Genomic DNA, 23,521 nt, shown 5'->3' with positions numbered 1-23,521 from the left:
GATTCTTAAAATTATTCTCAAATTAATCATCCAATACTTCTTATTGGATCATTTTATAAGTAATTCCTTCCATATCATCTTGATAATCGTAATGCTTTAGAACAGGCCATAGCTGCACTAACAAAATGACTGAAATAAAACACACGGAAAAAACGCCTATAAAATCTCTAACGCCAAAGAAGTAGTGGGAATATGTTTGTCGAGAAAGGGTTATAAAAAAACCTGTTACTAACACCTTTTTTTTGTACACAGAGGCTAATAAAATGGGTGAAGAAGTCTGGCTGGCTACAATTGAGAGCAAGTTACTGGGGAAATAGTTTATTGCTGTTCCCTAGCATCAGAGAGAGACTTATCTGAGCAGCAAGGGGAAAAAAGTACTTGAGCATGGTAACTACTTTTGGAAGAAGAGGTTAGAGTCTTTTTCCATAAATAACAAGCCAGGGCTCTGTGAATGTACTAACGGCAACAGGGCTTCATCCAGAGGTTAAAGCAGATGATGTCTGAAACACATGGCAAAAAGCACCCAATATCAGCACACCAGGACGAACCAAATGCCATGACCTGGCAAGATTCATTCAAGACAACATTTCAAAAATGTGTTTAACTGGATCAAACCCCTAAGCAGTTGAGAGACTTGATAGATGGGCCTGGATATGACATAAAACACTAGAGTCCCTCCCAAAAGCAAACTTGTTTTTTCTTCTTATTGAGTGAGAAGGCAACAAACTTTCTTCCCTTAATCTTTCTCTAGGATATATGTTTTGGGAGAACATACAGCAGCATCTCTTAATGGAAAACAGCTGAACACATAGTTCTCTGTCTTCAAACAGCCTGCAGTACGAAGGGGTAACATCATCATCATCATCATCATCATCATTCTAGACACGAGCTACTGAGATGGAGAGTCACGACTGCAAGGCATTCACTGATTCTGGGTGCCCAGTTAAGACATTGTAAACCTGATTTTTCAGTTACAGCATTAACCTGCACATTGTATGCCCCAAGCATGTCTTCTACTAACTTCAGCTACAGCTGTAAGTACTCAGCACTTCTGGAAATCATATCCCTGTATCACAAGTCAAGCATCAAAAAACAAAGGGGAAATTATTAGTAATACAACCAGTTTTCTGAAGCCTAAATTTGGAACATGTTGTACTTAAGCAACAAACTTTAACACCAGTTACCTGAGAAGACATTTTGTGTTTTGGCAAGACCACTAAACTCATTTTCATAAACAGTGTAGAAAGTATCAGCACCCAAACGCTCTCTTGAAAAAAAAAACAACAAAAAAACCCCAAAACCAAAAAGATCTGTCCGAATGAGGACATAATGAGGACATATGATATAAAGCACACAGAGCAGATAGCAAACACATTCGCAGAAAGCTGAGCAAAAGGGAAAGAACACATACCAGATGTTATTGCATGGAGACAGTTGGACCTGATTGGCTGGAAGAGCAAAGCATTTTTTTCATTTGATATATCTATCTTTAATGAGCAAGTACTAGCTCCTTGGGACTTTGTCCACGAATCAGAACACAAAGCCTTTGAAATTCACAGCACGATTAACATTATTTTAGGAGTCAATACTTTGGAGATCTGTCCTCTCTAGGAGAGGCTGGCTGACGTTTTGGGAACTCTTGATCAGCCGTCTTAGTGGGGAGCTGCCAGCCCTCTCTGTGATACAATGAACATGCCTCTGCCAAGTACGACACAAGAAAACCTAGTATTTCTGCTTTCAGTATACTTTCCTCTTTCTTCTTACTCTTATGGGTCATGCTCATCACATTCCTGCCCGGGGACCAGCAGGGAAACTCCTTCTGTGGCCTAGATACTGCAATACCATTTTCTCTTCCCATGACTAGTCTTTCCTTTTTTCCTATTGGAAATTCAGTCAAAATATGATCAGAAAGATTACCTGAACGGTCAATTGAGTCATCACACTAAGGCCTCTTGCACCAACATCTATGCTCTTGTATCAGCCAATACCCATATCCAAGGTCCTTCACAGTTTATCTGTGCATCTGGTCTTATTCACTACAAAGTATTTTCTTCCATCTCTGACTGACCGCATTCTTCAGTCCCACACTCTCCCCTTGTTTGATTGCCAGACAAGAACCACCCTACCTCCTTCACGACAGAGCATCCAGCCTCTTAAACCTTTGCAAAGCTGCTTCTCCTTTCTCTCTCCAAGCCTTCCCACTGTCTGGAAGGGGAGAGGGACAGTGGGATGCCGCTGCACACCCTCCTTACCGTTCACCACCGGCCCATCCTCAGTGCCCAAATACTGCACCAGAAGCACCTCTGGTCAGGACAGCACGTTCTTCTGATACCCACAGTAAGTTTCAGAAATAAATCTGAATGCATTTCATTCAATGTACAGCCTCTTAGAAATTATTATTATTTAGAACATGCAAAATTATTCATGTATTTGATTGAAAATCAGAAAATGAGATCTCCCATAAAAAGGGAAAAGATTGACAAATACTGAAGCACAGGGCTGTAACTACATGACAGTTTTGATTCTCAAGTACCTTAGCTACGTCTGGTAATATATTAAATAGTCAAAGATCTTTAATTCTGAAAGAATTTAGCTACTTTTGGTAACATCCTGCCATTTCCTACACTGCTCCAAGAATCCTAAGAAACATTAAATTACGTTTTCCATTTCATGTTAAACAAAAAGTCTAATTCAACTCTTCACCAAATTCACCCACGAAAATGTCTCTTAGGCCCAGACTGAACTAAAATCACTATTATCGTGCCATCCCAAGCACTACTACAAACACTTCATGTGTGGCTATTATTATCCGATCATTTCTATTATTCTTCCATTTAATTTCCCTGTATGCAGACCAAGTTTCTGACTTAGCTGAAGTATAGTTCCGTGTACCAGCAGCATGACAGAGCCAAGAAGTGAAGTCCAACTCCCCTGCCCTAGCTCACCCTCCTGCCACCTATCCTGAGTCAGCTCTGCTATTCCTTTGATTGCCCAGGGAACCGACTTAATTTAAAAAAATGTCTGCAAACTACCTTGGAAACATTTTTTGCTAGGCTAGCAGCTGAACAGGCTGGCTCAGTCACAAGGCGAGTACTGCAGCCAACTTCAGAAAAGAAACATACAGAAAGAGAGAAAGGAAGGGAAGGGAACCCCTCTTGCATTCAACATCTGCAAGCTGTCCCTGGAGTACCATGATGTTATATGTCTAAAACATCAGGTATGGCATGGGCTCTACTTTTTTTACTTGGTTTTCTCAGCAGCTGCTGAACAACCAGGGCTCCTTGCTGCTACTGCAAAACAAAGCATTAAGTGATAAAGTTAAAAATAATCATGCTTTGTCATGTTAATGGTGTGTAAGGGATATGGCAAGGATTTTTTCAGTAGCCAAGATGAGAAGTGTGGAGAGACATACATCCTTTGAGCAGTGAGCAAACACTTTTAATCACACTGCCAGCCATTTAAATAACTGAAGAGACAGCAGGTATGTGACAAAAGTAGAGTTAAATGCTGTATGTACTAGCACGTGTTATACGCTATATGGTCTATTGGCAGGCTGTCATAATAAAGAGACTTTTACATCGAAGAAGTATACTCACACAATTTAATCGTGTGCATCGCAGTTTCCATGGGCTATACGGGTGACTGCTGTCGTGACTGAACTTTCTTATTTATATTTAAAAAACCCGTGTCAGCAGTGCACTCCGCTTCCTGCGAGCCTGAAAGGAGAAGGAAATTACAGCCTGACTCAGACACATCATGTGCTGGACTGAACGAGCGAGGATGTAATGGTAAGAGAAACTTCAGTTCTGTTCTGTTCTGAAGGAATATAAGTAAGAAACATCCTTTCACGGGGTAATTTAGAAATGTAGGATCCTGCAAAGGCACCCAGGACTGCGGCCCTCCTGGGAAGTGGGAATGCCACCTCTGGCACTCAGGGGAACGCAAGAAGGGGCGTTTGGTGCTTGGAAGAGCAACCCACCAAGGGCACAGAACAAGACCAGCACATGAAAGTGGACCTGCAGAGCAAGGCCTGGCTAGGCTGCTGTAAGAGATCTCAGATTACTGCAGCTTTTCTTCAAGGATGTTAGAAGCTTCTCACTTCTGCTTCAGCTCATGTACAAGGTGGCTACTAGCCAGTGAAAATCTGCACGGGGCAATTAATTCTGAGAACTTCATGTGAAACGCAGGCTGCTGTGACAAGCAGAAAAAGCCCATTTCTGCCTAATCGCTATGAACTGCTTCCTCAACTGCAAGTACGCACACAGCTGTAACAGAAAACAACAGCTTGCTTTAAAGACGACTCCTGTTAATTTTGGAATGAGGGGGTTGGAAAAGCTCATGTTAGTCTGGCCGAGTTTGTCTGTCGTGGCAGCATGTGCATGATTTTCAAACCTGTCTCTTTAAATACCTTTTACTGCATAAGCTCTCAAAAAACCTAGGTCACTAGCAAAACACACTACTGAGGAATCATATCCACAACTTTCAAGAGCAGTTACAAAGAACATCCTTATGCAAAGACATCACAAAAATGCCTGTGCATATATTAGAGGATTTAATAAGAAAACACACAAGGAGGTGGCTAAAAAGCTCAACAGTGATGGAATTACTTGAATAAAGTGCATGTGTATCTTCTCTCCCTCTCTCACACACACGGTCCTGCCTTCCTTTCCAGTGCTGCTAACACTGGGCTCCACCTGAGATCTCCAGGACATTTCCAGGATAAAGGGGCAAGTCATTCGCCCAGCACTTCCTCTTGAATTTTGTGCATGTCGCTAGGGTCCCCGTCCTCACCACGCATGTTGGTGATGGTGATGCTTGACTGAAATTTAATTCCGTTAGAAATGTCCATAATAAAAATTTCACCCAGGGATGTCTTCTCATTAGATATGAAAAAAATGCACACTGTAATGAAGCCAAAAGAGAAAAATCCCACAGTGGTGGTGGAGGAACCCGCGTATCGGATATGGGATTTTTACTGCTGTCACTAGCAAAATACAATTTTAACAGTGTAACTTTTACCTTAAGGGGAAAACAGTCTTCCTTTTTGTTCAGTGTAAGGAAACAACGTGCCTGAGAACGAGTCTGGCTCTGACGCAGCAACAGCTCCGACGCCTGAAGCAGGGCACAGCTGTGGGACCACCATGCCTGCCAAGTCTGGGCAGATTAGTATGGCATTCAGTGGTCACCCATTCACACAGCTTCAGCATCCTCCGCGCTACCCAAGGGGTGCCCACAAACAACAGACGTGCAGAGACCATAACATTGTGTGTCACACTTCCCCCCGACACCTCGCAGCGAAATCAGTGTCTTGCCTCCCACCAGCCACATGTGGACTTGCAGGATTTGACCATTTCTAGTCTCCTGTCACATGCTCATGCTCCTACAGGACTGTCAGGTACATGCCTCCAAAAAACTGGGAGACATTCGACCAAAGTCGGTTAAAGATCAATTCTCAAAGTCCATAAAAACAGAGAATACATGACAGAAACAGCACAACAACCCAGAGAAAGTATGTTCTTGAACTTTACGGGACTGTCCAACCTGATTTGAACTGGACAACTTAATTACGTATTTTGTCATAGGCCATGGCTTACCTACTTACTGTAGTTCAAAAGATAAAGATTGATTTAAATGCAATTCAGCTGTAGAAAAATCTCTTGTAAAAACAACAACAGAAAAGCAGAATCACGGAGCCTCAACTGTACAGTGCCTCAGCGACGCTGTAAGAAATCCCCTGTTTAAAAGCAAAGTGCATGCTTTTCAGTCTCACAAACTCCCCCAGGTACTGGAAGATATAGTCGTTCTTGATGGTGTGGCATCAGCAACAGTACAGTATTCTGTAGACAGGTCTGATGCATGTATTGGAACAAAGTAAGAACCTGAACAGGTGACTACAGCCGTACCCTATAGCTATACTATTTCTGCTGTGCTAAGATGGGCACATCGTTAAATAGACATTTTTCTGAATACATGGAGGGGACAGTTCAGTTGGTTAGCCAGGCATTTTTTTATGTCTATGTAAACCACTTAAGAATTAATAGAATGATCAATTAAATAGAATAAGAGCATCCAGTTTTCCATACAGAAGAAACAATTTCAGCCATTTATATGTGCATTAGCAATGAAGAAAAATAACGTGACAAGCTGAAGTGTCACCCCTTAATTTCATTAGAATTGCAGTAGTTTTTTAAAATAAATTCTAGATGCTTTCAAAGTAACACATTCTACTAATTTGAATCTTCCTACGGGCTTCTTACAGCATTCATACTTCTCTTTTGAGGCCCCTAGTACTATTTAAAAATTCTGCAAGGAAGCTTTCTTTAATATCCAGTTTCACAGAATCTTTACGTGAGGAAATTTTACCCTAATCGCAAACAGTGTACACTTCATTTCTAGTGCCCTGTGCTCAGATGCACTCTTGGTCGGTACTTGTGTCTGATCCTCCCTCATATGCGCACAGAAAGGACAGCCCTGACCTTCACTTGAGCACTGGCAAACGCTTAAGATGAGTCACTATCAACTGCTGGAGCTACCATAAATGTCTCCTTTAAAATAAGTAACCTGTAATGCTGCACTGTTTTCAGATTTTTCATCTTCTCTAGAGTCTAAGTGATGATGTTGTTTTAAAACAATAGCAAGAAAGGGCGCATAGTGCAGAAACCATGCTTCAAAATAGCTTCAGTAGAACAATTTCTTTAATGCACGGAGTATTTCTCTTTACTTAAAGAGGAAGGCTTAGGAGACTTGCACTGGAAGGGATGTCCTGGGTAGTTGAGTCTACTCTCCACTATTGTAGTGGCTGCATGATATAATCCCTTTCAGATTTGCTAGCAATTAGCATCATTCGCTGTACGAGCTCCCCAGCTACTTAGTTCATCTCTTTGCCAGTGCAGAACCGCAGCCGGATGTCAGTTAAAAGCTATTATAGCTGGTTTTCAAAAGAGCCCTTCATGCAACACCAACCCACAGAGATTTAAATTTTTTTTTACATCCTACGATGACAGATGAGTTCAGCTGCTAACGTTCCTTTCTCTTAAACCTCACAAGCCTATCAAACCTTGCAACACGTTTTACATTCCAGGGTAATTATGCAGTTTTTGAACAGGAATTATTCCAGCTCTGATCTTCCCTGCAGCCTACTCAATAGTTCCACCATCAGTAACATTTTCTACCTACAGCTGTGGCCAGTTCTCTGATTCAGAAGTGAATCCGACCACGGCCACAAACAGAAAGCTCCCTATCAAAAAGTGAACTTTTGTACTTAAGGCTTCCTAAAGTGCGAGCTTCCCGCTACGGGCATGGTCCCTGTACCAGGAAGGTCCTTGCGTGCCGCTGGGCAGTTGTAAGCAGAAGGTGCCTTCTGCCAGGCTGTGGGTCAGCACTTTGCACAGGGTGCAAAATGACTCAACCTGCTGCTGACATTTATGGATTGGCAGGTGGGATATGACATTGTCAGTGCTGGTATAATCTAGAAATCTTGTATAACCGTGAGTACTAGCGGAAAGAGTAAAGTAGATCTATGCAGCCAGAAACAGCCCATAGTTTCCAGCAGGAACATTTCCTAGGACTTCCTGCAAACTTAAGCAGAAAACCTGATTTAATCTGTCTCTGCATAGTTGTTTTTATGAGAAATGTGGCTCTTTTCATTAGTTTAGAAATGAGACACCACCCTGCCCCCCAACAGAGACTGTATCAAAACCTTTTCTTTTTGGAAAAGTAAAACCTCTTAAATGTCCTTTGGATCTCCTTTAGGTTGCTTTCACAGTTTGCTTAAAGGATTTAGCAATATTTTTGATATAACCAAAAGCGTTCTATAGGAAAGAAAAATAAGCACATTTAAAACTCATTACAAGCACATGAAAGGAGGATTAAAATACGACTAGGATGTATACGGAACCACTGTCTATTTGGAACAGAAATGTCCAAAATGTTATCGTTTCTTGCAGCAGGGCTAGTGCACCAGATAAAATTCTAACAAGCTAGGCTGTGTATATTAATGCACATTCACAGAGAAACACAGGAGTACAGAACAACAATCGAGAAAAGTATTCATAAAGAAAAAGGTCAACAGTTTATCTCCTGTTATGTTCATTTAAGAAATTTGAAACCGATTGATGTCAATCTCTTTTTGATTGGAACGCTTCTTTGACAATGCTGCAATAGCTCAACATTTTTAGTTTTTCCCACTAAAAAATAAATCTTTGATCTGCCAGGCCAGGCCTGCTACATTTGACTCTTACCTGAAAATACATTTATAAAAATGCCTTATGTAAAGAAGAAAAAAAAAAAAAAAAAATCAGCCTTTACAAAAACTGAAACCAAAATAACAAGCTTTCTGAGTTAAAGATTTTGAATTAATTGAATGTGAGTCTCCCTCCGGTCCCCTGTCTCCTTCCTGCCTGTCTCCCTTTCCTCCCAAAAAGGGCCTTTATGAAAAAGAACATAGCACAGTTTTACTTGACCTGACTCCTTGACCTGCGATGTGAAACCAGCGGTTTTGTCTCACCAGCATAAAGCAAGAGTACAAGTGTGTTCCCTCCTTAATCAACTAGCTCCTTTTGCTTTCCTTGCTCATGGTTCACACAAGTGACATCACAAAAAAAGTGAGCTCCACTTTCTGGCTTACAAAATGCTAGATGTGACAATTAAAACCCAGAGAGAGGCAACCAGGACAATAAGCAGCAAGGCTAACACTAAAGAGGGAACTCAATCTCACCTAAGGGCCACTAAATGTGCCTGAAGGGCACCTCACTCCTAGCACCCAGGCTAATTTCTCACTGGCCAAGTGCCCTTGAAGGCCTGGGGTGGGCTGGTAGGAAACCCAGTAGGGGCATCAATAGAAACTAGTCTTAGGCTATACAAATCTAGGACCATTCAGCATTTCTTTTCAAACAACCTTGCAGTCACAATCTAGTTTCAAACGAACAACTTCTGGCATCAGAAAATCCCCTCCAAGCCACTGCTTTTATCAGGGACTCTTGATGAAATCCTCATGAGAACATGAGAAAGGCCAAGACCAAGACATCAATTTTCAGAGTTTCTTCTCGGACCAGCGGAGGGGAAAGGTCAATTTAAGTTTCAACAAATTGTAGCTGGAATTTTACTAGAATATATGTTCATTAGGTCACTTGGACACCACCACTACCATCAAGACCTCCCTAACACTCCAAAAGTGAAACTCAAATTGGAACAGAGTAATTTTAAAATACTGTTTCTCTGCATTAAAACATTTTGTCTGTTTCAATCTTTTCAGTGAATATATACTCCTGTCCCACCTTCTTTTACGTTCTGAGCATTCACACTCTTCAGAGAGGCAGAAGAAAGAGCTATTACCCTATGCAATACGTACCTGGAAAAGTAAAAATAACAAAAGCTCTCTGAAAACCAACCGTATAACTTCAAAAAATGTAAATGCCTTTGCACTGGTTCATTATTATTTCCCTTGGGAACACTACTGTAAAGTTAGAGTCAAAATTTTGTGACATTAAGTTTGGTTTTAACTCGTTCTGCCTTTTCTTTTCCATTCAAGTTCTTCAATTTCAACTCTTCTCATTGAAAAGTCGTAGTTTCCAGAAGGTTTCCAGGCAGTTCGAGAAGAATATTTAGACCTCAGGGGCTTTCAGAAAAAATTAAAAATTAAAATATTGTTACGCTATTTATCTAGTCTGGAAAGAGGACTTTTAGATGAATATAAATTTCCAGTTTTTACAAGGGAAATGGACTTGCATCTTTCAGTCATAATCAGGCAAAACCTGAAGGATTAATTTAAAAAAGAGAGAAACAGAAGGAATGAATTACTGCAAACAAACGTAATTGTTTCCACCCTGTGGAATATGCAGCCATTACAGTAGTTTAACAAGACACTTTTGAGGGTGAACAACTGAAAACATAATATTTCTATCACAGCTTTTCTTCAAAACCGTTTCCTTTGAAGTGTATCTTTAGGCTGCAGGTTACTCAGCAGCTAGGAGCACGTTACACCTCCCAGAGCAGGTTGGCAGAGGGTCATTTTTCTAAAATCTCCTACTCTGAGACTATTTTGGTCTTACAGACTGATAGCTTTTCATGCACAGAAAGACAATTTGCTGGTGCCACTGCCTTTTCAAAAAGCAATTCTAGAGAAGTAATAAAGTTTAGCAACATCTCAGTTGAATTCAATATCCCATGCACATGGGGGCAAAATCTGAAGCAAGGTTTGTCATCTGTACCACATTTGGTGGCTGTCTCCCAAAGAAACGTTAGCAGCTGAAAACATTGCATTATTTAACTACCGGCACAAGGAACTGGCAGATTTTAAACCTCCTTTGTGTGACAGCCCCCTCCCCCCCTGCCCCGAAAATACTACGATTTAATAAAGCTATTTTAGCTAAATGCTTTTCATATCCTGACTTCACCAGTGGTATTTTCGTTCTATACATTTTCCATGCATTTTTCCTGTAGGAGTATGGTTTTCCATTGTCTTACAGCACTATGCTACCTAGACAGTGGCAAATAGAGCAGAAATTCACCACGGAGATCTCCAGCTAAGTCGTTTTGCACGTTAATACGTGAATTAACATAGGGATTAATTATTGCCACAACAGAGCATATGTTCTATGCTGAGTGCCTCAGATATGTTAACATGAGTTAAAAGGAAAAGGACAATCAAAGGTATTGGCACTTGCAAAAGACAGTCACAATAAAAGGCCAAGTTGGGTGGATATTCCATCATGTATCTCCTGGGCGCTTTGGAAGCCCAGATATTAATTAATGGAACTCTGATGCTACTGTGCTGAGTACAGCCTGAGTATATTCCTCAGGGTATCAGCCTTGTCACTGGAGTGGCAAAGGTGGCATCTAGTTGGGCTAGAATACAACCATGTGGGTCCTATTTCCAGCATCCCAAAATGTGAGGGCTTACATCTCTCCCATACCCCACAGGCTCTGAGGCAGGAGAAAATCCTCCCCTAACACTCATGCCAGTAGTTGGATATTTCCTCTTGGATGCTGGGCTTGGTACCTACTTTTCTTCTGATCATTCATGTTTTTTATAAACACTCATAAGCCATTTTCTCCATCTGGCCTATCGGTTTCAAAGCATCAGTTTCAGGCACTATCTTCACTTAAACTGGCCCACATCCAGCACAATAAAGATACAAGTCCAATTACTAAAGATTTAGTGAGAACTCTCACTTCTAGATGAAGTGACCTGGTTACTGTGGTAACCCTAAGGGATCCCTGAACCATCCTAATTTCTGCTGGAGTTGGAGGCAAGTAACAAAAGAAGGAGTTGTTTCAAAACCACGCTGGGACATGACTGGTATTTTATGAGCAAATACTACTACCAAATCTTTTTGCCCAGGCTGAAATCATAAGTACTAGACACTGTATGTGGAAATCTGAGCTGCTGTCCCTAGAAGGATCTGGAGAAAATTTAAAGCAGAGCAGTTTTGGATGCATCTTGCAGGCCAAACACCTCCTGAAAGACAAACATCTATCAAACAAAAAACATCACACGGGCACAAACCTCTTCCACTTAATCTGCCTCTAAATGCAACTCTGTCATGCTTTGTGAGAAATCAAAACTGCTGGTTATAACACAAGAAGTGCAGGTGTAAGCATGCATGGGATCCTTTAAATGCTTCTGAGGAACCAGACGGCTTCCATGTGCAAGTGATTCTCTTGTACGTTTACAGACTCAAAGCCTAGATTGAATAAGGAAAAAAAAAACCTTATATACCAATGATTGGAAACAGTACATCAGTAGAGCTTTTGCCTAGCGTACTTCTTTCATTTGAGTTACCTTCAAAGTGGTCACGACACTACAGGAGCACTAAGGCAAACGTACACTCCGTTATGAATCAATGGAACCAGAACAAAATATATGCAAGCAGAATGAAGGGTGACTGCTGTAGAAATGGTGCTACTTTCTACGAGTACCTCCTCTGTCTCCGCCTCGTGTTTTAACTCTCCCATAGGCACAGCTGCCTTTTCACTGTCTTTCTTTTCCCACTAAATTTATTAGATTTGTTTGCTTGCTATAACCTGCTCTTCCCTGTGAATTTTTCAGAAGTGAGTCCATCTGTTACTATCTGTGTATATAATGACTGGTACAGCAGAGCCTGACCCTGGTAGAGGTCTCTGGGGTCTGCGCAGTCCAGGCAAGCATTACTTTTGCATTGCTTATCTGTCTGAAATAATGGCAGCAACCAGCAGGGCTGACCCTGGAATCCTGCCTTTCCTCTGCCTGCCCAGCTAGAGGGCTGTTACTCAGTCTTAATTCTTACATTCAGGTGCTGATCCAAGCTGGTTCCTTGTATCTCCCGTTTGTCTTTGTTCCTGAATTGGTCAGAAAAAGATTCAGAATCACAGCAGCACATTGTATCTTAAACAGCACTTCCTGACAATTTCAGTGGAGGCTTTTGTGTAAAAACTGATGAGAATAAAAACTCCACAGACATTAGAGATGTGAGAATGAGTCCTAAATAATCAAGCAGATTGTATGCAAGATGCTGAACATCTCTTGCAAGACAAGGCTTTCATTCTCAAGTATAAATCAAAGAGACCAGCTAGTATTAAGTCATCTCATCTCTCTGCAGTTCAATTTATATTTTACTCTACATTATTTGTCCCTTTTGCTTTAAAAGCTTTCTTGTTCAATGTTTTATCTAGCTATCTGCTTAAGACAGTGAAGTATAAAGACAGATATAAGCTATGTTATCACTGATCCCAGTCCTCAGATCCCCTTTTTCCCTGCACACATGCAATGCACATTCAGAGTAATGAGGAATGATGAATCTAAGGACACGCTTGTGTGCCATCAGTTTTTACAATGGCACTTTTCCTCACCGAGTTTCATTATCATAGAGGATAAATCCCTTATGTCTCTCATATTCACTGACCATTAATAAAATGCCTGTATACTCAGACATGAGCATTCAAATGAGATTTGAAACTTCATGCTTACTTTGCCTATTTGTTTATCCTGATTTCTGGGCAAAACAGACAGCTGTGTAGAGTCTAGTTGTGCTTGAGGTAGCGTGCTTGCTTTTGGCAACAGTGTTGTGAAAGCTGGCTTATCTGTCCCTCTCTTCTCTTGCGCTCCACATTTCTTTCCTCCTGTTGTACTGGCATAACTACTTCTGGATCAGGGAACTGATCCAAATGAAAAAAAAAAAAAACCACAACAGGAAGAAATTGGTTAGCTTCTGGATTGGGCTCACAAGGTAGCTGCAACACGGAGGCAGGAACAAGTAATCCGGGACAGAGAGGCAAGCTGGTAACTGCGACAGCATTTATATGTAGAGACAGACTTCTAAATGGAGCTTCCACCACTGAGGGAGAACCTTTTCTTCTAAATCTCTCCCTAGAGTCAATTATTAAGCAAGTTTCTTAAGATCTGCAGCCTTTTGGCACCCTAGGTTAGGCTAGACTACCACGTGTACCTACCATGCCCCCTGACTGGGCCACAGACAGCTCAGTGTCTCTGCAGGGAAGAAGGGAGATTCAGGAACCGATGGTTTCATCCTTGTTCTGTACACAACGTCAGTGTACATAGCAGACGTGAAACAGAAAACAAAAAAAAAAATAGACTTTACATTTGCTCCTTGTTTCACAGCATTTTTGTACATCCCTTTTTGCAATTTGCTGTGCAGAGACACTTCATCTTATTTCGCATCTTAACATATGGAAAGGAAGAGCAGTTTTATAACAGGAAAACTTCACTGTCCATTCACAGAGCCTGGCAGGAGTCTTGTAGGTGTATGTAATAATCCAGAGCCCATTTTTAGTGCCGGTTAGGTTTCACTTGGGGATTCTTTCAAACCACTGCTGGCCTTTCAAACCACCAGTGCTATGTTGGCACTGGTGTGAGTCTCAAAACGAATCTAGGACCTCAGCTCACTGGAATTTTCAGTTCATGATAACTATTTAGTGCAACCCCCACACAGGCTTTTAATAGAGCCACTAGGACTTATGTCATACTCCAGGCACATGGGACCCAATCTGCTCAATCTTTAACTAGGTCCCATCAGTATTCTGTCTCCAGGACAGTGTTAGGTGCTAATGCAAGTGTTAATAACTTTCTGTATTAACTACTGTCTAGGGAGTTCTTCCACCTTTTCCTCCCCCTTTACATTCTACCTAAAAAAACCCCATTAATAGCAAGGAGGAACAGTCAAGTGGTTGCAAGACAACACTGGATCAGATTGTTATCATGCACTTTCATCCACTTCCAAAGGCTGATTATTCTTCACAAAGACATTTTAAACATACACAGATCAAAATAATTACTTGAGAAGTTATATTAATAGATTTAATGAAGAGCTATCAGACACTTGAAAGTGTCCTAACAGTCACGATGAGCTATACGTTGGCAGGGTTTTATGGAAAGAACAAAACGAGAGGCAGAAAAGGAACTGCTAGCATTCTCTAGACTGCCCCCACTGCTGTACAGCCCGCCAAACTTGGTAGACTTTGCAGGTGATATGACACCTTGGGGGAGAGTGTGTGGTTTTTCGTACTAAAACTCCTGCCCATGTTTGCAGTAGAATTATTTATGGCTCTTCCTCCAACTACAGAGACAGTGCTGGTGGGATTTCTGAAGCCTTATGCAGTGTGATGAGACATCCTGCTGAAAAGAATATAAAAGCTTGTCTAAATTGAAAAACTAGAGGTATTTACCAACAGAGACCAAAGATTCAGGCAGTGCATATTATCTACTGCAGAAATTAGCAAGTGCAGCACGGGTTGAGGGAGATGAATGACCATGGATGCTATAAAAGATGAAAAAAATTAATAACTACTTTTTCCCCTGCAAGTGTCACCATACAACCTTTAAAATATCTAGATGCTACTTTCCCAGCGAACTACTTTTTTTAACCATATCATTCAATCCCAGCTGAGCCTGACCCAAAGAATATTGCAATGTTGTCCTCAAATCCCAAATCCACCTTCCTCTCCTCCAAAGCTGGTGTAGCTCAGAGCTTCTTCACGTTCAGATCTTAGCCAAGTCCAAGTCCAGCTCACACTCACATCATCTGTAGAGCAGGAAATTCCACCTGCGCTGCAATTTCCAAAAATGTTAGCATTTTGCATTACTCACTACTAAAAATTAGGCAACACAGATTGGTATGATGCATTATTATGGAAAAAGATCCTTAGCTTATCTTCTTTCATACCCTCTGGAGAGCTGAAAAGTAATAGGGTCAAAGCAGGAAACTCAGCTGAGATGAACTCTTATGTATTTCACACAATTCCCCCCTGCCCCCGTTTTTTTTTTCCAATTCCAGTTTTTCAATTTTTCCATCCATCCATTTTCAGCAACTGATTACAGAAATATCACATTACAAGATACTATCCCAGGATCCTGCACAAAATCCCACCACAGAGAGCAAACAGTCACAAAGACTAAATACTGAACAGACTTGGGGCTGTAGATACGCCCAAGGGACTTGATGAAGGCTTGGATCTTGGTAGAAGACAGCTGAGAGAAACTGCTGGTCCATTTTTAAGTGCTCAGTGATACTACACAGGAGATGTTTGGTTTAGCAAGGAACCCTAGGGATGGGCCCCCAAATGAAGTCCCATCCAGATGCTCATAGTACACTATATTGCCCAGAGTCCCATGGAAGACATTATCTATTCAGGAGCATGGGGAGAAAAAGGGAGGGAGAGATGAGGAAATGTCTGCTGAACACACACAGAGAAATAAAAAGAAAAGCACTGGCTGAGTTCCAGAAATTAAAATCTGGCCCCACTGAAGTAGGTGGGAGCTCTGCCACCAGATTTCAATGGAGACAGAATTTCACCCGATGTGAACAGTACTCTGGAAATATCCTCCCTCCAGACACACTGTGGGAGCTCTTCTGGCTCTGAATACTCACTGGAAACACAGAAAGGGAAATTAAACCCCAAACAAGACAACAATACCAGAATGATTAATCAACAAACAAAAAGGATGCAACAACAATTAAGCAAAAAGTATTGCAGAAGTGGGTGGAAAGAAGGCAGCAATTCCTTTACCTCCTGGACTACCAAACTTTGCCAGGAATAAGGAGGGATGCAAGGACCCGTGGTGCTGGGTACAGGGTGCCATGTCAAGACTGCACTGGAGGCAGTCTGCACAGATTCAATAACAAGAGGAAGAAAAACTTCTAGCACAGATTCAGCCTTGGAGTATACTCCCGTCACTAATGCTATATAAAGAGGTCAGAACCTAGCAACTTCAGCAAAGATTCCTAGGAGCAATCAGCGTCATCACTGACAAATTCCCAGGCAGGCTAGTTCACGGAAAGGGCATGCTCAGAAAGCTCTGCAGTTGTGTAACTATGAGGATTCTGCAAATGAGAAATACAATGCCTGAATCCAATAAACAGACACAATACCTATAAAGCCCCATCTATATGACAGCTATGACCCAGTTATTTAGCCTACAGTTGCCCTCTGATCTAGTTAGCATCTGGTTTCATACCACAACTATACAGTGGTCCTGGATGTTCCCCTTTCACTGGCTTAAAAGTTCAGGTTGCCTAAGATGCTAAGTTCTACCTTTCAGAGTGCCTGAAGACCCCAATTCACATGAGGCAGCTGGAGGGACAAATTCCCATCACAGCTGGAACTCAGCCCCTAACTCCCAACCGAAGACCTCTTCTTTGCTGCAGCTCTGCTGCAAAAAGGGACTAAACGGCTCTGTTTCGGTAAACTACTGCAAATTGCACCACTTTGGATGTGGTGATGACAGCATGTAAACTTGCACACCTGCCACAGACTAATATTCAAGTATTGTACTCCACTTTGAGATGAGCAATTCAGATGAAAATTCGTGTCTACATATCAATGATGGGTGAGTGACAACGGCTAACCAAGCATTAAACCAGAGTTCCCTGAGTAACTGTGTGTGACAGCCACAGCGTAGGCAGGCACCCACCAGGGTTTGGAAGCTCCCACGGTCCTTTGAGCTTTTCTCAGGACTCTTCTTTCCTCACAAAACAACTGGAAAGTCTGTTTTTAGCAGTGGGTCCCCAGCCACCCCTGTAATGGCGTGAGGCTCACAACCTTCACAGAGCTTAGGCCATCTGCCAGTTTCCCCTCCCTGCTCTCTTCTCCCTCTCTGTCTCAAATAATCAGGGAAAAAACCCTGACCACATGGCCAGCCTCTTCAGGTGATGGACATCTCTTGAAGCTCCATGGTTTGCACATTACCCATGTGCCTGGACAGACCACTGGTCTTGGTGTGAGTTCCTTGTCCATGGGCTCTGCTGTCAGCCCTTAGGATTGCCCAGTGTTGGTGTCTATTGCCCAATGTTATTAAAGGTAAGGGGAAAAACAGAGGGCACCAAGGCAAAATAAAGCATGTCTGCAGGCCCTGCAGGCTCTGCTGGCTCAGAGCAAGTTTTTTCATCCAGTTACTTAGTTGGCAACTTGGAAAATGAAGAACAAATGTGTTTGGACTGACACTGATCCTTCTGCAGACTCTGGAAACAAAACTGGAGGGGAAGAATGGCTGGAGAGTTACTGAGCTCTTGTGCTCCCTGGCTGCCTCAACACCATTGTCACCCCTGATGACAAAGCAGAACTGCTCGTCGGTGTGCCAAGATCCTGGGAGAAAAAGCACGGACTGCCCCTAGAATAAAATAACATCTTGTTTTGAACAGCTCTTGCCAGCACTCAAGGAGGCTTGAGAAAGTTGTATGCCACCAGCTGACAGGCTGGCCACGGATGACAGCTGGGCCTATAACCTTGCTGCTCACCCCTCGCTGGATCCAGGACTTAGACCATAAAAGGACCAAACCTGAAACCAGTACCTAATCCACAAAGGGAGAACTTAAAAATCCACTTCTGGGTCACTTGTGACTAAGGTCGCAAGTCCAGTGTTTCCAGAAGTTATTTTCACTGCCATGACACTGGCTGCAATATGAGGGAAAATGTGATTATCAAAAGTCTCTCCACAGAGTAAGAAGACTAATGTAAAATCATTTCAGCCTAGTCCCCTCATCTTTCTCCTACCTTTTACACACCATATTTTTCCTTGCCTTTTTTTTCATGCCCAGGCACATACTAGTACCTAGAAATGGTTGAAAATGTATAGTTTTTTCCAGGACCTACGCTGACTCCATACACAAACCTATATTTTATCACATTCTTCTACCTCCCTTCAAGTACATCTGATGATTTTCTACAATAGTCTTGTCAATACTAATACACCAACTGGTATCACACAGATATGTATTTTCTACTGATCTGCTATTTTACCTAAAAATGAGAACTTCAGACTAGTACAATCCTCACTCAAAACAGCTGACAACATTCTTTTTAAACTGTCAGAGGTAGATTTTCAACAAAGAACATCATTTTTAGGAACAGTGAGACATGCAGACATTTTGAGAGTTACTGGTTCAAATGGTGCCCCTTAAACAAGTGAAAACTAAACACACTGAAAACATCCAAAATTCTCCTTTTTTTTTTTTTATACAAATCTGCAGCGTTATTTCACTACGGTCAGGTTTTCAAGTACAGGAACTCTGACCATCAGTCCTTCCGGAATGAGAAGTTCGAGTATGAATAAATAACCACACGAACTTAAGTTGATGTAAGAAGACAAAGGAAAGGCAAAATCAGAATTCAACATTCTTTTTTTTTTTCTTGACCAAAGGCAGTAAAAGTGATTGCTGTGTTCACTATTTATTTTATGATATGCAGGTAAGAGTAACTTCCACAAGGTTACATGTAGGCCAGTGAGGAATGGCAGGCCAAAGGACATGCACCAATCTGCTTCACAAAGAAGCCAGGTGATACCTGGCGGGTTGTCATGGTGAATGGGATCACTTACTATAAGCAATAGCTGCAGATGACCTAAGTTTATATTGCTTTGTGTTGACTGAAATAGCTTGTTCTGTCCATGCAGGGGACTCCAATTAGAGTTTGCTATTCAACACACTGATTTGCACACAGGCTGGAAGTGTTTGCAGTACAGCAGAACGACATGATATTTAAGTTTACTTACCCTGTAGATTTCTGGTAGGCTTAAAGTAAGGCCATTGCTCCAGTGAAAAAGCCCTCAAAGGCCATTTTTTCCCACACTAGAGATCAGTTTGTGATTCGGGTTCCTAAACATTTATTTCAGTGCAAATTCTGCCAGAAAGAGGAACTTACTGCTTGTTGTGAAGTTACCCTCCCCAACCTGGGGAAAGGAGTCTACGTCTTGGATGACTTGTAGTACTCCCACAGTCCGCACCGGAGGATCCAGGGTTACAGAGCTCTCGTTCACTGTTATATCGCTGGCTCCCGTTATCTGGTTGGTTGGCGGTCCTCCTATGGAGGCTTCCAAGTCTGGAGGTATATCATCCATGCAGTCTGCATTTGGCTAATGGGAAGAAAAAAAAAGAAATTTGAGCTTTCACCTGATAAAAAGATTTCATTTCACTTTCAGGTTTTTCACTTTCTTTCAGTACTGAAAATGGCAATATATGATGAATAAACACGCACAGTTTATTTGTTTTCGTGTACTTAAAACCTCTTAATATAATTTGTTGGAAAAGAGACCTGAAGTATGCATTGCAAATATTCAGTATTAAACTGTCACCTACAATCTCTAACTATTCTTATTTACATTTTTTAAAGGTTTTGGGAGAGTGTACATTGAAAAAGTAACTCACTTATTGATATGATCTGTTCAACACAGGCAGACTGCTGAGTCAGATTACAAATGTAAACAGAGACGGTAGCTGAAGGGGAATGATTATCTTTTCCCTAAATACACATTTTTATAGAGCTGATATCAGAGCTTTCAGGAATAGGAATTCAAGGGAACTGCCTGTGGGCGCATCTATGTGTGGGGTGCAAAAATAGAAGCTAAAGCTGTTTATAAGACAAGTTTTTTAACATCAAAAGATCTTTTCCTTTACTAATCCTATATTTCCTACAAAATAAAATTATGAGAAAAGAAACAAACAAGCAATAATGAGACTTTGAAGAGTATTATTCAATCCATAGTCTTTCTTGCTTTGTGATTCAGAGAGACCAAGGATGAAACCCAGTTCCTGTCTAAATTCCTGGGGAATTTAGACACTTCTCTCTTGCAGTTACATAGTGAACGCACCAACACCTCCAGAATGAGCCAAGCTCTTCAAGTCAGGTGTCTGCCTTTCCATTGGCCTTATAGGGAAGCAATGAGGGGGGGTGTGGTGCCCACCTCTCTTGCACATTGAGCGCCTCTTCACAAAGGGCACTGAGACTTCAAGTGGGCACTGGGGGGCAATGAGGGTCGTTTGTCCAGTGACACTATGTCCAAGCTGGGCACTTAAAACAGTCAGACTAGTTTCTAGCCCTGATTTCTCTGGGCTTGTTATAAGCCTGATGCTCCCATTCATACAGCAGTGATTTCTATGGAGCTCCCCATAAACATTGGTGACAAACATATGAGTAAAAAAGCTGTTTTTCCTCTAAGAGGAAACAGATTATTGCACCATTTGCCCATAGAACCAGGTCTAGTTCTCCTCAAGGCATGAAGAAAAATTGTTTGCATAACTATTTCAAGAACCAGGTTTTGAAGTTTTAACATATTGTAACAAAACCAAGGCTAATTCTGAAATGAGGATGCTGTGTGTCAGGGTGCGAAGCTTCCAAAATGACAGAGGGACATAGCAAGGTTGAGCTGCAATTATGCAGATACCTTGTTAAGTTAGGAAACGTAAAGTTAAGTTGTTCCCATTTATCTTTATTGTCCAGGAGTCAGACAGCTAATCTGGATCAGTCACTTAGGTTTCCTCTAACTTCAGTGGTTTGAGACAATTTTGCTGTGTGATTCATCCCACCCTCAGGTAAGCGGTATGAATTGCCCCCTCTGCCTTCCCACTGCTCAGCACTAAGCAGAGATGGGGCTTAAGCTGCTAGACTGGAAATCCAGCGTCTGGATGGCTGAAGTCAGAGGGGAGGTACTCTGCTCTGTGGATCTGATTTTGGTATGCTTAGCTGTCTCGCTTGCTAAGGCATTTTTGAAAATCTCACTACCTATCTCCAACAGCAGGCACCTAGAAACTAAGCAAAATATGATACAGCAAAGACTTAAAGAGAAGCTTAGCTTTAAGCACAAGAGTAATCCCTTTGAACTCAGGCATAGAAGGTTACCATATGCTTACATTTTTTGCAGAACCAGGAACTTAGCATGTTTTTTATTTTCCCATACGTTCCCTGTCTGATTGTTGCTACCTCACAAATATTTTTTCACAAATGTTCCTAATGACAAAGGCAGGCATTTTAAACAATTCTCAGGTGACTTGTAGCCACAAACTGAAGTTTGGGATAAAAATTAGAATTGTCGCTGTCTGGCTCCAGTCTAATCCACAAGCAGCGAGAGCTCCTCAGAACTGGGATAAAGGCACCTTCAGCTATACCAGGTTTTAATGAAACTCATTGAACCTGTACTTTTCTAAGTGAAATACCAATCATTTATTTGCAGGACCCGGATCCAAAATTATTCCTTAGATCTATCACTCTTTCCCTCACCCTTAGCTGTTGTAACAAATGCTTTCAGAATTTCATTTTTAACTTAAATTTGGCTTTGATGGCAGTGTATCTTAAAGAAAAAAGCCTGTTTTTTCTTTTCTACTCTAGGAAAAAGTATTTCAAATTTTTTTCAGGGGATCAGTTGTCTGTCCTTTGCTCTGATTCCAGTTATTCCTAGAATGGGGTTTTATCACTAACTTTTAAACCTTTAAAAATGGGGGATTATAATTGAAAGCCAAACCAAACATTAAAGATGCAAAACAGCATTGCTCGATATAATGAATCCCTTTACTCCTGAATCATTTTTGTTGGAAAAAATACCCCAAACTAAGCAGCATACTATAAAACTAATGATATGAAATACTGTTCGAAAAAAAAATACATTATGGCTTTTGCTGTCAGAGTGGCCCAGATACATTTTCTAAGTTTAATCATATTGCTTTCACTCATTCCCTGCATGTAAGTGCTTTGAGGGCACAATTCCACTAAAGTCAAGGGAAGGCTTTGTATTGACTTCTGAGGGCTTGGCGAAGGCTCTTAGTGAATAGCTTCAAGTCATCCAATCTGCTGCCAAAAATGCAGCTGTCTGCATATCCAGCAGATATTTGCAGAAAAGGGGGAGAAGCAGAGGGAAACTATTTTGTGTGATATGATCATCCCAACAGCAATGTAGCTCTTTGAAAGTGCAAGACACTTGCACTGATAATTCACTTCAAATATTACAGCCAAAATAGGTATAGTCCGAGCTGGATTCACAGCAAAGAGACAATAGAAAACGTAATGCCAACTGTTTGCTGATAGATAAGACAGTTAATCCTCTGGAACTGCAGAGAGCCATGGTAAAAAGCAGAGATGCTAGGGTGCTCAGCTACCGTGAAAATGAGTGCAGTCATTTTGGTGCCTCACGGCAGCCTGGGGAACCTGGTTTTAGGGCAGATAATATTTGAAGTCTCTGTTACAAAGTAAATGGAGAGTTTAGATGTGAACTGAATTGAAGCATTTAGATATTTGGGTTTTAACCAATCATTTCCTGGAAAATCGTGAGTCTTCCTGCTAAATGAAGCGCAATATATCCACAGTCACATAAGCCAGCTCTTTAATAACAACCACAGGACAAACATGCAGCTGGCAGGAAAAAAAAAATCATATTAGCCCTGCCTATGGTACGAGTTCCTCATCCCTCCCATTGTAAAAGCCTGCAAAAGGACTTTGGCAAATTTGCGCTCAAGTCTCCCATCAGAGACTGCTGCCTGCCTAAGGCTGCTCTTCTGTGTGTGGAAATTTCTGCTAAGATGGCTCAGCAAGACTCAAGAATGTGGTTAGGGAATGGCATTTTGCTTTACCCACTCTACAGAAATGTTTGCCATCTCTCACTGAGAAGCCCTAGAGCTTTACAGCTTCTTCCAGGGAAATGTCCTTTCCCACAACAGCCTACTGACATCTGGCTAAGTTACGAGTCTCTGAAAATATCAGTTCATGTGTCCTGGTAGAGACTGGTGGCTTATTCAGGACCAACTACTACACTCTGCAAAGAGAAGAGGGCTTTGCATGGTGCCTGCAAGCTGACGGTGACACCAGAAAGCACCCCACAGGACCGAAGCCCACCCCAGGCTGCCCTCAGCTGGTGCCAGGCAGCGAGAAGGGTGAGGACATACAATTTCTGTGTGGGTGGAGAACAGGTCCTGCGAGCTGAGCAGGGAGCACGAGCAGCGACACCAGGGCAGGAGCTCAGAAGGATAAAGCCTGGGCAGGAGGGGTTATGCAGAGGAGAAGCAGGAAAGGGCACGAGGTTGGAGAGGGAGAAGCAGGAGTTGAGGCATATTTTAGAAAGAGAAGGCAGAGAAAGCCGAGGAAGAGGAGCAACTGATAGCGTTATAGGAATTTTTAACCCCCAAGGTACCAGATGCTCTTGGACTCCCGCTTCCTTTGCTGTCAGCAGAGGAAACCCCTGTCACGAAGGCTACCGTCTGCTCCCCGTTCCCATGGACAACAGCTCCTACTGTAAGTCAGCTCGAGGGGAAAGGCTCTAGCATGCAGC

The 23,521-nt window shown here is 41.9% G+C and overlaps 1 protein-coding gene across 3 annotated transcripts in view; it reads right to left on the bottom strand.

The window, feature by feature from the left end:
- RNF150 (ring finger protein 150) overlaps positions 1–23,521 on the bottom strand; it is a 155,241-nt gene that overhangs the window by 13,652 nt on the left and 118,068 nt on the right. For all 3 annotated transcript variants that reach the window (XM_087736612.1, XM_087736613.1, XM_009468753.2), the window contains one exon: positions 19,132–19,342. In XM_087736612.1, the coding sequence (XP_087592738.1) occupies positions 19,132–19,342 (211 nt within the window). The remainder of the gene's footprint in view (positions 1–19,131; positions 19,343–23,521) is intronic.

Source organism: Nipponia nippon, unplaced genomic scaffold (assembly GCF_047370975.1).
Source record: "Nipponia nippon isolate SJK-2023a ecotype South Korea unplaced genomic scaffold, ASM4737097v1 scaffold_6, whole genome shotgun sequence".
In the NCBI taxonomy this organism is placed as follows: domain Eukaryota; kingdom Metazoa; phylum Chordata; class Aves; order Pelecaniformes; family Threskiornithidae; genus Nipponia; species Nipponia nippon.
This window is presented reverse-complemented; position numbering and strand designations above follow the sequence as displayed.